Below are 11,973 nucleotides of genomic sequence, written 5' to 3' on the forward strand. Positions count from 1 at the left end.
CAAATTGAACTGTTAAAGTTTGCACAAAGCAGTGCAATTTGAACTGCTCTGCACTGACGAGTCTAAGACGAAACGTAAAGAAAACCAGTCTAACTCTGTTCGTCAACTTCCATTTAAAACCTCTACGAATGACCTCAAGATTAAAACCAAGGCTAAATAATGTAACACAACGCTAATAATAATAACTTCCGCCTAATTGCTCTATATGTCTATATGGTTCTACCCAATTTGTGCAACTTAGTAGCCACAAGTGAACATGTACTTGATTTATGCCATTAATGTATCTAATAAATAAACTAGATTCCAAAACACTTATTTGTTTCAAACCAAAAAAATCAATGAGTTTGTCAAATTTCAAGTACAAACAGTTATGTGATGTATCACTGACATAATATCAATCCTTTATATAAACTACTAAAAGCAATGTGGGATAAGTGAAACTTAGTTCGAAAACCCCGTTTAAGTGTTTTTGAATGCGAAAATCGGATAAAAACCTTGAGAGCAAAAACCGGACACGGATTTTGCAATGCAAGAATCGTTTAAAAACATCTTTTTAGCAAAAACCGGACTGAAAAATTTTGAATGCAAAAACCGGATAAAAACTTAGCCGGCCCTTTCAAAACAAATGTTTTCATCCGGTTTTTGCATACAAAGTTATTACAAACTGCCGCTGTAGGAACGCAGTATAGATGAGGTTATCCTTAACAAAGAAACAAACTATAACGATGACGATCGTTACGATTAATTCATCAGAATCTATTTCATTCAATTCGGGTACATTTCTTTAGTTTACAAGACACGAAAAATCAGTTTCTGACTCAAAACGCGGAACTGTACAACAAATAAAGTGTGCACCATAGATATAGAACAAACAAGGTCATAAACTAAATGAGCAGACCCTTGAGTCATAAACACAGACCAAACGTAACTTTGATTATAACCTTATCCGACCTTATCCTGAATAAACATGAATTGTTTGTTTCATCCCTCTTCAAGGGATGAAACTTTGTATGAGCCGACACGCCGTTTGGACTCAGTATCTGATACTTTTTTATTGCTCAGCTCAAGAAGAAAGATAAGGGCCGACCGAACTAGCTCGGTCGAAGGCTAGGTACCATCGAAGGCCGTAGAGCCGAAATATGAATGTATATGTAAAAACCTCTATCTGATTCAAGTTTCTGTCTCATTATAGAAGTACTAGATTAAGTTCATTTGTATATAAATTCTATTTTTGTTTTAATAAACTTCAGTCTCAGTCTAAGTTTTGACAGTCAGTGTTTATCCGAAACTAACCTCTGCACTATCCGAAAGCGCATTTAGAAGTGCAACTTGGCAATTGTGACTAGGGTACTGAATGTAGTACTCCTTGATCAAACTACAAGTCCACAAAATCTACAAGACGCAATTCTAACAGTTAGCGTGGTGTTTCTTCTTTCCTTCGCGGAAGAACCCACAAGTGCGGCTAACACAAACCATGCCTCTTCCACAGCGGCTGTCGGTAAGAACTTTGATTGCAAGAAGCGGATAAATACATTTGTTTTAAAAGAACTGACTGAGTTTTTGCCCGGTTTTTGCATTCAAAGCTTTGCTGTCCAGTTCTTGCAAAAAAATGTTTAAGTTGCACCTATCCGACTTTTGCATTCATATGCTAATCTTTTGACAATTAAGTGTAAAATTTTTGTAACAAAAGGAGACTAGAGATTACTAAGAGATTACTTAGATCTGTTAAAAATGGTTTGACAGCAGGGCTAGGTTTGGCAACAAGCACAAACGACATAAAGTGTGAAACTTATTAATAGGATGACTCGCCTACTATATCTGTCCCAGCAAGCCATGATATCAAGACATTTCGTTAGATCATTAAAGCCGTGAAAAATTGTTGATAGAAATTAATTGACGGCCTGAGGGTCAGTCCAACATTTAACACGGAGGGTCAACAATCGATCCGGTTTGTTCAAAAAAATAGAACTGAAATACCAATGAGCCAGCTGAATCTTCTCCGCTAATATAGTGCAATGGTGCAATGGTGCTATGATCTGTAAAAAATAAAACCATCAGCTTAAATCAACTTAATCAACACCATCAACTAGGCGACGGAAAACAGAAGCCGTGAAATAGGAAGTTAATTAAAAAATACTCTGCGCTTCCACCGATTGTCTCTGATTTCGATTTTTACCCTCTTGGCATTGAAGAATCTCCCACCGATTAAAAAGCCTCATATCGTCTGTTCTGTTTTGATCGCGACTAGCATAAACTACTAGATTCGACACGGTTACTGTTAGTCGTCAGACCAACCGAAGGGGACAAGACCAGCGATCGTCGATAAACCCAAAAGGTGCGCGTAAGCCACTGGTTTTAGCGACGACTAAGAAAAATGCAAGCCTAGTTCACCGTCAATCGAGCTAGTAACATTAGTTGTCGGTGCAACATTGGCGTGATCAGAACCATCGAAAGAAGCTGACCGTGATAAGCTGCAGTTTGTTCGGTTGTTGACGGTTTTATTGTTCTGTATAGATGATTTTTAATCAACTGTTGATTGTGACATGAACAATCTATCGCAAATAGTGCATGTACTGTGACGTAATCGCATGGATAATAACAACACACGTTGAAAGGTGATGCAAAAAACCCTAGTATAAAATATATAAAGTGATTGCAGTGTTGAAATGGTATTCCAAATAATAATGCGTATTCAAATTCATGAAAAGTCTCAATGCATTTGCAGCTGTTTTCATCTCACTAATCGGTACTTCATAGTATTTCATTAAACACTCTACTTGCAACAATTTTTGTTTTCTTCATTCATTCTTCAATATTTTTGCATTGACCTTGTGAAGCGGTATAACACCTGTAGTTTTAGTGAAGGATAATCAATTGTATTTTCTGATTTATTTCTATTTTAAGTGCCAGTGTGTGTCTTGGTGATTATTTGAAATTTATAGAAATTAATTCCCTGATTTCATGTTCCTTGTCGTGAAAGGCCACGAAAACAGGGCCTTCCAGGACGAAAATTCTTCCTAGTTCCGATAAATGAATTGTTGCAGATGCTCGCGAATAGAATACTTGTTCTTACTGTGTTTAGCGAAGCTTTAACACTGTTGACGTTTCGACTCTTCGCAGCTCGTGGGATCTACATGTTTCCAATATTCCGAGAAATACCTTAATCTACTACATCTGCTAGTTTTGCTGAAGGGAAAAAAATGTGCTGAAAATGGAGTATATAGGAAAAAGTATTAAAAAATGTCCTCCTTAAAAATAGATCCTATTATTTGCATCAAAAGTTGTGATCAACTTATTATAATTGCGAATCTACATTTTTGATCTACAAAATACAACTTTTTTTTAATAACCGTGAAAAAATTTAGAAACCGAAAATACTGTTGAATCGAAAGTAGTGCATTATGTCCATAGTGTTTTCTTACATCGAAAAGTTAGCTAATGATTTTTTCAGCTAATTAATATTCTGCAAGAACATGCATAGCAGAAAGATCCTACGAAAAGTTAGTGTTAGTGATAGGAGGGCGATTTAGTTGGGATGGACGCTTTATACGCATACCCGATAAATTTGAAAAGCTGTGAGCTATTGAAGCTAATAACAATTATAAATCTGCAATAAGCAAAGGTAATCGTTGCAATTTTGCGAGATCAGGAAAGGAAGACATGACAAAATTTCGCCAGAGTTGAACCGTTCATAGATTCTGCGCCTGAAAAATATCCGGTATGGGTTATAAAACGAAGTATCCTTATTTATTCTACTAAATCAATTTCATCCCCTCTTGATAAAATAATCTTATGTCAACGTTTTATTTCCGGTACTCGAGGGATTCCAAACATTCGTTCTGCTTTATCCAACTAGTTGAAAGTGGTAAAGATGGTTCCGGACCAACGAAATCATTCGTTGCACCAGCTCTAGCCAACTCATCAGCCCATTCATATTCAGTAATACCAGAATGGTCGGGTACCCATAAGAAGTAAACAGCATTTGAAATGCTGACGTCTTCAATTTGAGTTCGACATGCGATCACTAGATTCGACCGTGAATCATTCGAACTGAGTGCTTTTAAGGCTGCCTGACTGTCGGAACAAAAATAAATTCGTTTACCACAGATCCTCTGCTGAAGTGCCGATTGTATTCCACACAGAATCGCGTAGATTTCTGCTTGGAACACAGCACAGTATTTACCAAGTGAACGAGACTGCTCTAGCATCATTTCACGATAGTAGACACCAGCACCAGCACGACCATTCAGCAGAGAACCGTCCGTATTAGGTTTTTTACCATCACTGTTAACCTCAATCAAATAAACACATTTTGACAGTTCAGCAGTACTGTTTGTAAACATAGATGTTTTCGTTTGTCTGTTGACAAATTGAATGATCCATATCGCCTAAATAGAGTTTTAAAAACATTTGATCACGGTTGAATACGGTTTGTTTTTGAGATTTATTAAATAAAAGTCACTTGTTGAAAAGTGTAAAGATGATTGTTTGAGATGTGTTCTTCGATTTTTGTTTAAGCTTGTTTGTAAACAGTACCGCTGAACTGTCAAGGATGAATTCTTGTTCATTTATGACGTCACGATAAAAAAATCTAATAACAAACTATGTGTTCATCAAATTGTCGTTCCAAATAACCAGTCAACCATTCCTCACGAAGAGGATAGCTCTCATTGAATGTTTTGAAAGGAAAACTGCATGTGAGAGTTAAGTCACTAGAAACGAGTAAATACTCATCCCAGGTAACCATTTGAGACCATAAGCGAGTGTGGCTAGTAGCATAACCTGAAGGGTTACTGTTCCAAATCCTTGTAACCTTAAGACGGTATGCACAAGATAATGCTTCTTGTTTAGGAACACATGTAGTGGTTTAATGCACAGTAGCGCCTCTAGAGCAGCAGTAGGAGTTGTCGTGAATGCTCCTGTCATCGCCATTAGGACCATCCTTTGGAGATGAATACAGAATAGTCGAAAACGAAAAATAATAAAGTTCATTGTTTATGGTAAAACTGATAAAGCTCACTACCTATCGCGCAGCCTACTTGGGTTTGACCTCGCACAATTTCTTATCCGAAAGACACAAGATCATGATGTTAAAACCTCTCAAGTTGAAATAAAAGAAAATAGAATGATTGTATGCATTTAGTACTAAAGCATAAGAAGTAGCCCTAATCCCCTAAAAGGCCATATTGTTGCTTATTAGTGATGGTATTTCAAATCTGGAGACATATTTTTAGAGAATCTCAGAAATTTTCTTCTTAGAGAGAGTAAACGTTCGTCGATGTTTAGTCTCAACATTTAAGCAGAGAGTTATTAAAGCGACAGTCACCAGAAGCACTTTTCATTCAAGAACCGGATTGAAACAATTTATTTCGGAAGAACCGGATAAGTTTTTGTCCGGTTTTTACATTTTATGTTATTTTTATCGCGGATCTTGAAAAATAGATGATTTTGAACGATTTTAGCATTGCAAATAGGGTGACCGCCTATCCTCAGTCCTCTCCCGGAGTTTTTTGTCGTGTGTGTAGAGAGGGATTGGGTTATGATGGGAAATAAAATATTCAAAACTGACAAATATATTTTACTCTATTTGATTATCTTTTGTACTGATGACAACATAAAAATTAAGCTATAATCGTTTATATTCTTCTCATGCTACCTTGATCAAAAAGTTCTCGGAATTTATTCAGAAAAAAATAAAAATACAAAACTATTCATCAAAATCGATATTGTCCTCTTCAAAGTATTCCCCATCGACTGCAACACACTTATGCCAGCGTTTGATTCAATCCTCGAAACATTTTTAAATATTCTGTTTTCGGTATGGTCATCAGAGCCATCTGCGATTTTTCCATAATCTCATATCGGGTGCTGACACACGTGACACGGAGCGGTTTCTTGAGTTGACCGAATAGGAAAAGGCGGCAGGAAGCCAAATCAGGTGAATTTAGTGGTTGCTGGATGTTATTCGTTTCGTTTTCAGCCAAATGTTCACGGATAACGATGGCATTGTGTGACGGTGCGTAATCGTGGTTCAAAATCCACGAGTTGTTTGCCCTCAAATCTGGTCATTTGGACGAATTTTTTCACGCAAATATCTCATTGCGCCCAAATAATATTCCTCGTTGACGGTCTGGCCTTGTGGAAGGAATTCGTGATATACAACATCTTTGTGATCAATGAAAGCTGTGAGCATCGCCTTCTTTTTCGACTGATAACGACATGGTTTTTTCGGTTGTTGCAAATTCAATTCTATTTAGAGAATTGTACAAAATCGAGGACACACACAGTCACAGCGAAACTTTTACAAATGTCTAGGTATAAAGCTGTAAATTTGATTAGCACATTTCACATTCATTGGAAATGAAAAATGTAACCAAGAAAAGGAGGGCTTTTCCGTAAATTTTTATATCGGCTGTAGTGATTTGAAACATTTTTTTCGTTTATTCAATAGTACAAATAGATATCAGCAATGAAAGTAAACTCGGGTAAGTAGAAGAAAATCGGTTTCCAAGTGATTACTACTACTTTTTTTAGTGTAAACTACGATTAAATATGAAAAATCCTTAGAAATGTGTGAAATTGGGAAAGGTTAGGATTTTTCGGATCAACATTTTTTTAAACAGAATCCAGTGTAATGTTGATTTCTCGAGTACTAGAATGTATAACGTTCGAGTACTATTTATTTTGGATACTTTATTTGTTATATCCGGGCGTTTGAAAAATAGTATTGGACCAAGTTTAATGCTCCATTCTAAATAAACGCTCGTTTTCGCACAATAATTTATGATCAACGTTACCACCTCAAAGTAAAACCATTTCCTTCAACTGCTACTACTTTTCAAACTTTTCAAATGAATTTACCCGTTTTTATAAGAAATCGTTAAAAAAAATCGAATAAAACTTTTCCTACCGATTTGAGAGCTCTTACTTAAAGTATCATCTTTAAACAAGCAGCGTCTCTTCATTTCATTTTGGCGTCATTGTGCCAATAGAATATCAATAACAGATGGACCAACCTAAGAAAATCTAATCGAGTGACTGAGAGCGCCACACGGTGGTGATTCCGGTAACTTTTTGATCAAGGTAGTATAACTCATCTTTTTGCAGATAAGATATAACGATTTTACAAAATATTGAAGACCTCTGTTAAACTCACTTAGATTTCATTTATTAGTTTTATCTTTTTCCTTCCTAAAAAAATTTACAAAATAAAATGTAATTAATAATATTTTGCCATCTTTTTTCTACACCTGAAGTAGTAAAATTGAGTCACTACTTTAAAATAGTCAAAAAGTGACTATGATCAAAGCGAAATAATTTTATTTTAAGATTTATGCCTATTTCCCAACTATATTTTTCATGTAATGTAGCATCTTACAGTACAGAATTTTGATCGGGATGTGACTAGAATTTTTCACATTCGTCGCACGTCATATAAAAATTCAGTTTGGTGAACAGTTGGTGATCACCCGGCGAAATTTGTGTTCACCGGGAGAACCGGAAATTGTCCTCCGGGTGTAAAAACACCAAGGTGGTAGCCCTAATTGCAAAATCCGAGTCCAGTTTTTGTAGTCAATGTTTTTGTACAGTTTTTGCATTCAAAAATACTTAAACGAGTGTACAAAACTGAGTGGTACTTATTCGATATTTGCATTCAAACTTTCATTATTTTGTGATGTGTGGAAGCTGGATAGCTATAATTTATTGATTTTTATAGTGGTTCAATTCAAATTGGAATTGTGGCAACAACTTTAATATGGTGGGAGAAAATTCTTGTAAACCTTTAATCAGTACTCATGAGTCTTGAAGACCCTTAAAAGTAGTTTATAATCAATATTATCCTCCAAACCCGCATTAAATTTCACCGATTGACACTTCTATCTTCCCTATCTTACAGATGCTACTTAAAATATTGTTTCTACTCTTCAGTATCAGCTATGCCGTGCCCGAAAGTCCTTTCCAAAACGTCTTCGATGATCTCAGCTTTCTGTTTATGTACGGAAACCACTCATCCCGAATTCCGGATACCACCGTGTTCCGCAGGGAGTATGACTTCATAGTGATCGGTGCCGGTTCCGGTGGCTCGGTAATGGCAAATCGACTTAGTGAAAATGAAAATTGGAACGTTCTGCTGCTGGAAGCTGGCGATGAGGAAAATGTGATCGTTAGTGTACCGTTGACGGCGGGACTGACCACTGCTACCAGTTAGTAAATTTGATACTAGTTTTGGAGACGCATTGTTATGTTGCTTTCCATTTTTCAGGATTCAGTTGGGGCTATCGGGCGGACCCAATGAACAATGCTTGTTTGGGGCTAGAGAACGGTGTCTGCTATTGGCCAAAAGGTCGAGGGTTGGGTGGAACCAGTTTGATAAACTTTTTGCTCTACGGTAGAGGACACATGCGAGATTATGATGAGTGGGAACAGAAGGGAAACTACGGCTGGAGTTATAAAGATGTTGTCAAATATTTTCGGAAGGCTGAGAAGATCAAGGGTGAAAAACCAAACCCGGTTGGGTACCTACACATCGAGCAAAGTTCCTATGAAACACCAATGCTGCGACAGTTCATTAAGGCTGGCGAAGAATTAGGTTACCAGGAAATCGATCCAAATGATAAAATTCAACTTGGGTTCTATAAAACTTTAGCAACTATGGTTAATGGCGAACGCTGCAGTGCCGCCAGAGCATATTTACGACCAATAGCCCATCGACAAAACTTGCACATTTCAATGAAATCATGGGTCACAAAGATTTTAATCAATCCAGAATCGAAAACTGCGTATGCCGTTGAATTCATGAAGAGTAAGAAGCGATATCATATGAAAGCTACGAAGGAAGTAATACTGTCAGCAGGAGCAATTGCATCACCGCAACTCCTAATGCTATCTGGCATTGGTCCACGCGAGCACCTAGAATCCTTAAACATTCCCGTTATCCAAAGTTTGAAAGTAGGCTACAATTTGCAAGATCACTCCACTCTATCCGGACTAGTTTTCACAGTCAATAAGCCAGTCACGATTCGTGAACGTGACATGCGTCGACCCGAGAATTTCTTCAACTATATGTTCAATCGAAAAGGCCCATTCACCGTTCCTGGAGGGGCCGAGGGAATCGCTTTTGTTAAGACTAACAATTCGGATCTGCCTCCAGATTACCCGGACGTGGAGCTTGTACTGGGAACGGGCGCTGTGAACAATGACGAAAGTGGTTCCTTGCGGCATACCTTCGGCATGACGAAAGAATTCTACCGGAAAACTTACGGCGCTGCTGCAGGAAAGCACGCATTCGCAATTGCCCCGGTATTGATGCGACCACGAAGTCGCGGCCGGCTGTATCTAAAGAGTTCAAATCCTTTCCACTGGCCTCATATGGAAGGTAACTTTTTTGACCACCCGAAGGACATGTCCACTATGATTGAGGGAATCAAGCTTGCTGTGCGGATAGGCGAGTCCAAAAGCTTCACTCCGTTTGGGGCAAAGTTACTGAACATTCCGTTCGATGGCTGTGAAAAGGAATCTTTCCGCAGTGACGATTACTGGAAGTGTTGCATCCAGCGTATCGGTGCCAGCATTCAACATCAAGTATAATATAGAAAATGGCGTAGATAACTGATTGTTTGAACAACATTGATATTTTTTTTCAGTCAGGAACCTGCATGATGGGACCGAAGAGTGATCCTAATGCTGTTGTAAATCCCGAGCTTCAAGTTTATGGAATTAGAAATCTTAGAGTTGTTGATGCATCTATTATGCCATTTTTACCAGCCGCTCACACCAATGGAGTGGTTTATATGATTGGAGAAAAAGCAGCAGATATGGTGAAACAACATTGGGCGAATGATGTTAGTAGTTCTAACGAAGCATAGAGATTACAAGTTATTTACTACACTGCCATGATCACCGTAGTCGAATCTAGTCATTAAAATATACGAATATAAAATATACGAATATATCATGACTTTATTCTAATGTCCGTCGTTTTAAGTAGCAATTTGAGATTTTAATCACTCATTACTCTGTAATGTCGAAACTACAAATCGGATCCATGATATGTCGAAGTAATTTCCACTTTAGAGTTTAGGGTAATTTAAGGTACTTTAAGAGCCGGTATTCAGGAACCAGCATAACCCAAACCGAATCGTATGGCCATATGACGAATAAATTGCAATATTTTTGAGTCCAACTTTAAAGTTTTTCGAGATTTTCATATTCTATATCGCTTTGAATTTTAAAAATTCATCATCCTACAATTCCAGAATCGGAAGTCAGAATTGGATAAAATTGGATTTATTTTATTTGAACTTTTGTTTCTGAAATTCGATTTGGCTTTTTTTGAGAAAACGATTGAGCTTTGAGAAACGATTCGATACTGGAACCGGAATTCGAAATTCGGTGTAGACGAAGTCAGACAAATTCATTTGAGTAGCTGTATAGTTTACATTTGTTTCAAAATGTTTGAAAATCAATGTAGACATCTTTGAGGAATCGTAGTGCGAATTAAATTTTTGGGTGCCTTCCAAAACGAAAACTGAATACAACCAAAACTATTTAGAGAGTTTGTTGAGATTTCAAAAAACACAATGAGACGGTCATTCACCAACGATCCACCACCAACGATTCCAACAGAGCAATAATTAGTAGTAGCGGAAATGGTTTAAATGCAACGCGATTTTCAGTGGACGGTGGGTGCCTTCGGGCCCCCACCAGAGGCGAGTATTTGAACGCATCGTTCGGTTTATCTGCATTCAATGATTGTCCTTTGCAGCCACTATCTTCCAATGATATCATGGTCTACTACCAAAACGTTAGAGGATTGAGGACGAAAATAGATGACTTGTTCCTGAATTCTGCAGAATGTGACTTTGACGTGGTGATTATGACTGAAACTGGTCTTGACGATTGCATAACTTCTCTGCAGTTATTTGGGACGGCCTACAACGTTTTTCGATGCGACCGTTGTCAACGTAACAGTAATAAATCGCGCTTCGGTGGCGTGCTAATAGCTGTGGCACAGCGATACGCTAGTAAAACGATACACACGATGGCTGGACAGAATTTGGAACAAATATCTATCGCCACGAAAATTAAAGGTAAAAATCTAGTCATATGTGCTATTTACATTCCCCCGGATCGAAGCCAGGATCTAAACGTGATCAATGAGCATATTGCTTCTTTGAACGAATTGTGTGATAAAACTTCGGATGACGATACAGTTATTGTGTGTGGTGATTATAACCAGCCTCGTATGCAGTGGAGAAAGGGCAACAATAGTATTGTTTGCTGTACCTCACAATTGCCACCTGCTAGTCACACACTGCTTGATGGAATGGAATTCCTTGGTCTCGGACAGAGGAATCTGGTGTATAACTCGCTAGGCCGAACACTCGATCTTTTGTTTTGCTCTAACGATTGTGTAGTTGATCGTTGTCTTAACCCGTTGCTTCCCGTGGACAATCATCATCCGCCGCTAACCATTCAACTGTTCACGATTGCGGATAGTACCCAATTGCCGACGATTAGCGATAGCAGTGCTTCCCGTCCATTGAATTATCGGTTGGTGGACTTCTTTGCTTTGTCCGATCATCTTAACAATGTCGATTGGGACTTATTGTTTGGTACCGGTGATGTCGATGATATGGCAGAGATCTTCTGCGACGAAATCAATCGTTGGCTTGAGTCAAATGTACCTCGTGTTAGGCAACCCGTTTCTCCTGCTTGGAGCACATTAGAATTACGCAAATTAAAACGAGAGCGTAATGCAAAACAGCGCAAATTGCTTCGACGAAGTAATGCTTCCAACGTTGCTAACTTTCATCGATCTGCCAATGCTTATCGTGCTCTTAATGCTAGTTTATACAAAGCATATGTACTTCGCATGCAGACTAGTCTAAGACGTAACCCTCGTAGTTTTTGGCGATTCGTTAATTCGAAAAGAAAAAACTCATCTGTACCTACAAATGTTTTCCTCGAGGA

The 11,973-nt window shown here is 38.0% G+C and overlaps 1 protein-coding gene across 1 annotated transcript; it reads left to right on the forward strand.

Annotated features, from left to right (window-relative positions):
* Positions 1-2,445: 2,445 nt before the first annotated feature.
* Positions 2,446-9,920, forward strand: LOC131432438 (glucose dehydrogenase [FAD, quinone]-like). Its single transcript, XM_058598707.1, has 4 exons — positions 2,446-2,615; positions 7,898-8,204; positions 8,264-9,582; positions 9,645-9,920. The coding sequence occupies exons 2-4, from the start codon at positions 7,898-7,900 to the stop codon at positions 9,864-9,866; spliced, it is 1,848 nt and encodes a 615-aa protein (XP_058454690.1). The 5' UTR covers positions 2,446-2,615; the 3' UTR covers positions 9,867-9,920.
* Positions 9,921-11,973: the final 2,053 nt, after the last annotated feature.

This window comes from Malaya genurostris, chromosome 2 (genome assembly GCF_030247185.1).
Source record: "Malaya genurostris strain Urasoe2022 chromosome 2, Malgen_1.1, whole genome shotgun sequence".
NCBI classification, from domain to species: domain Eukaryota; kingdom Metazoa; phylum Arthropoda; class Insecta; order Diptera; family Culicidae; genus Malaya; species Malaya genurostris.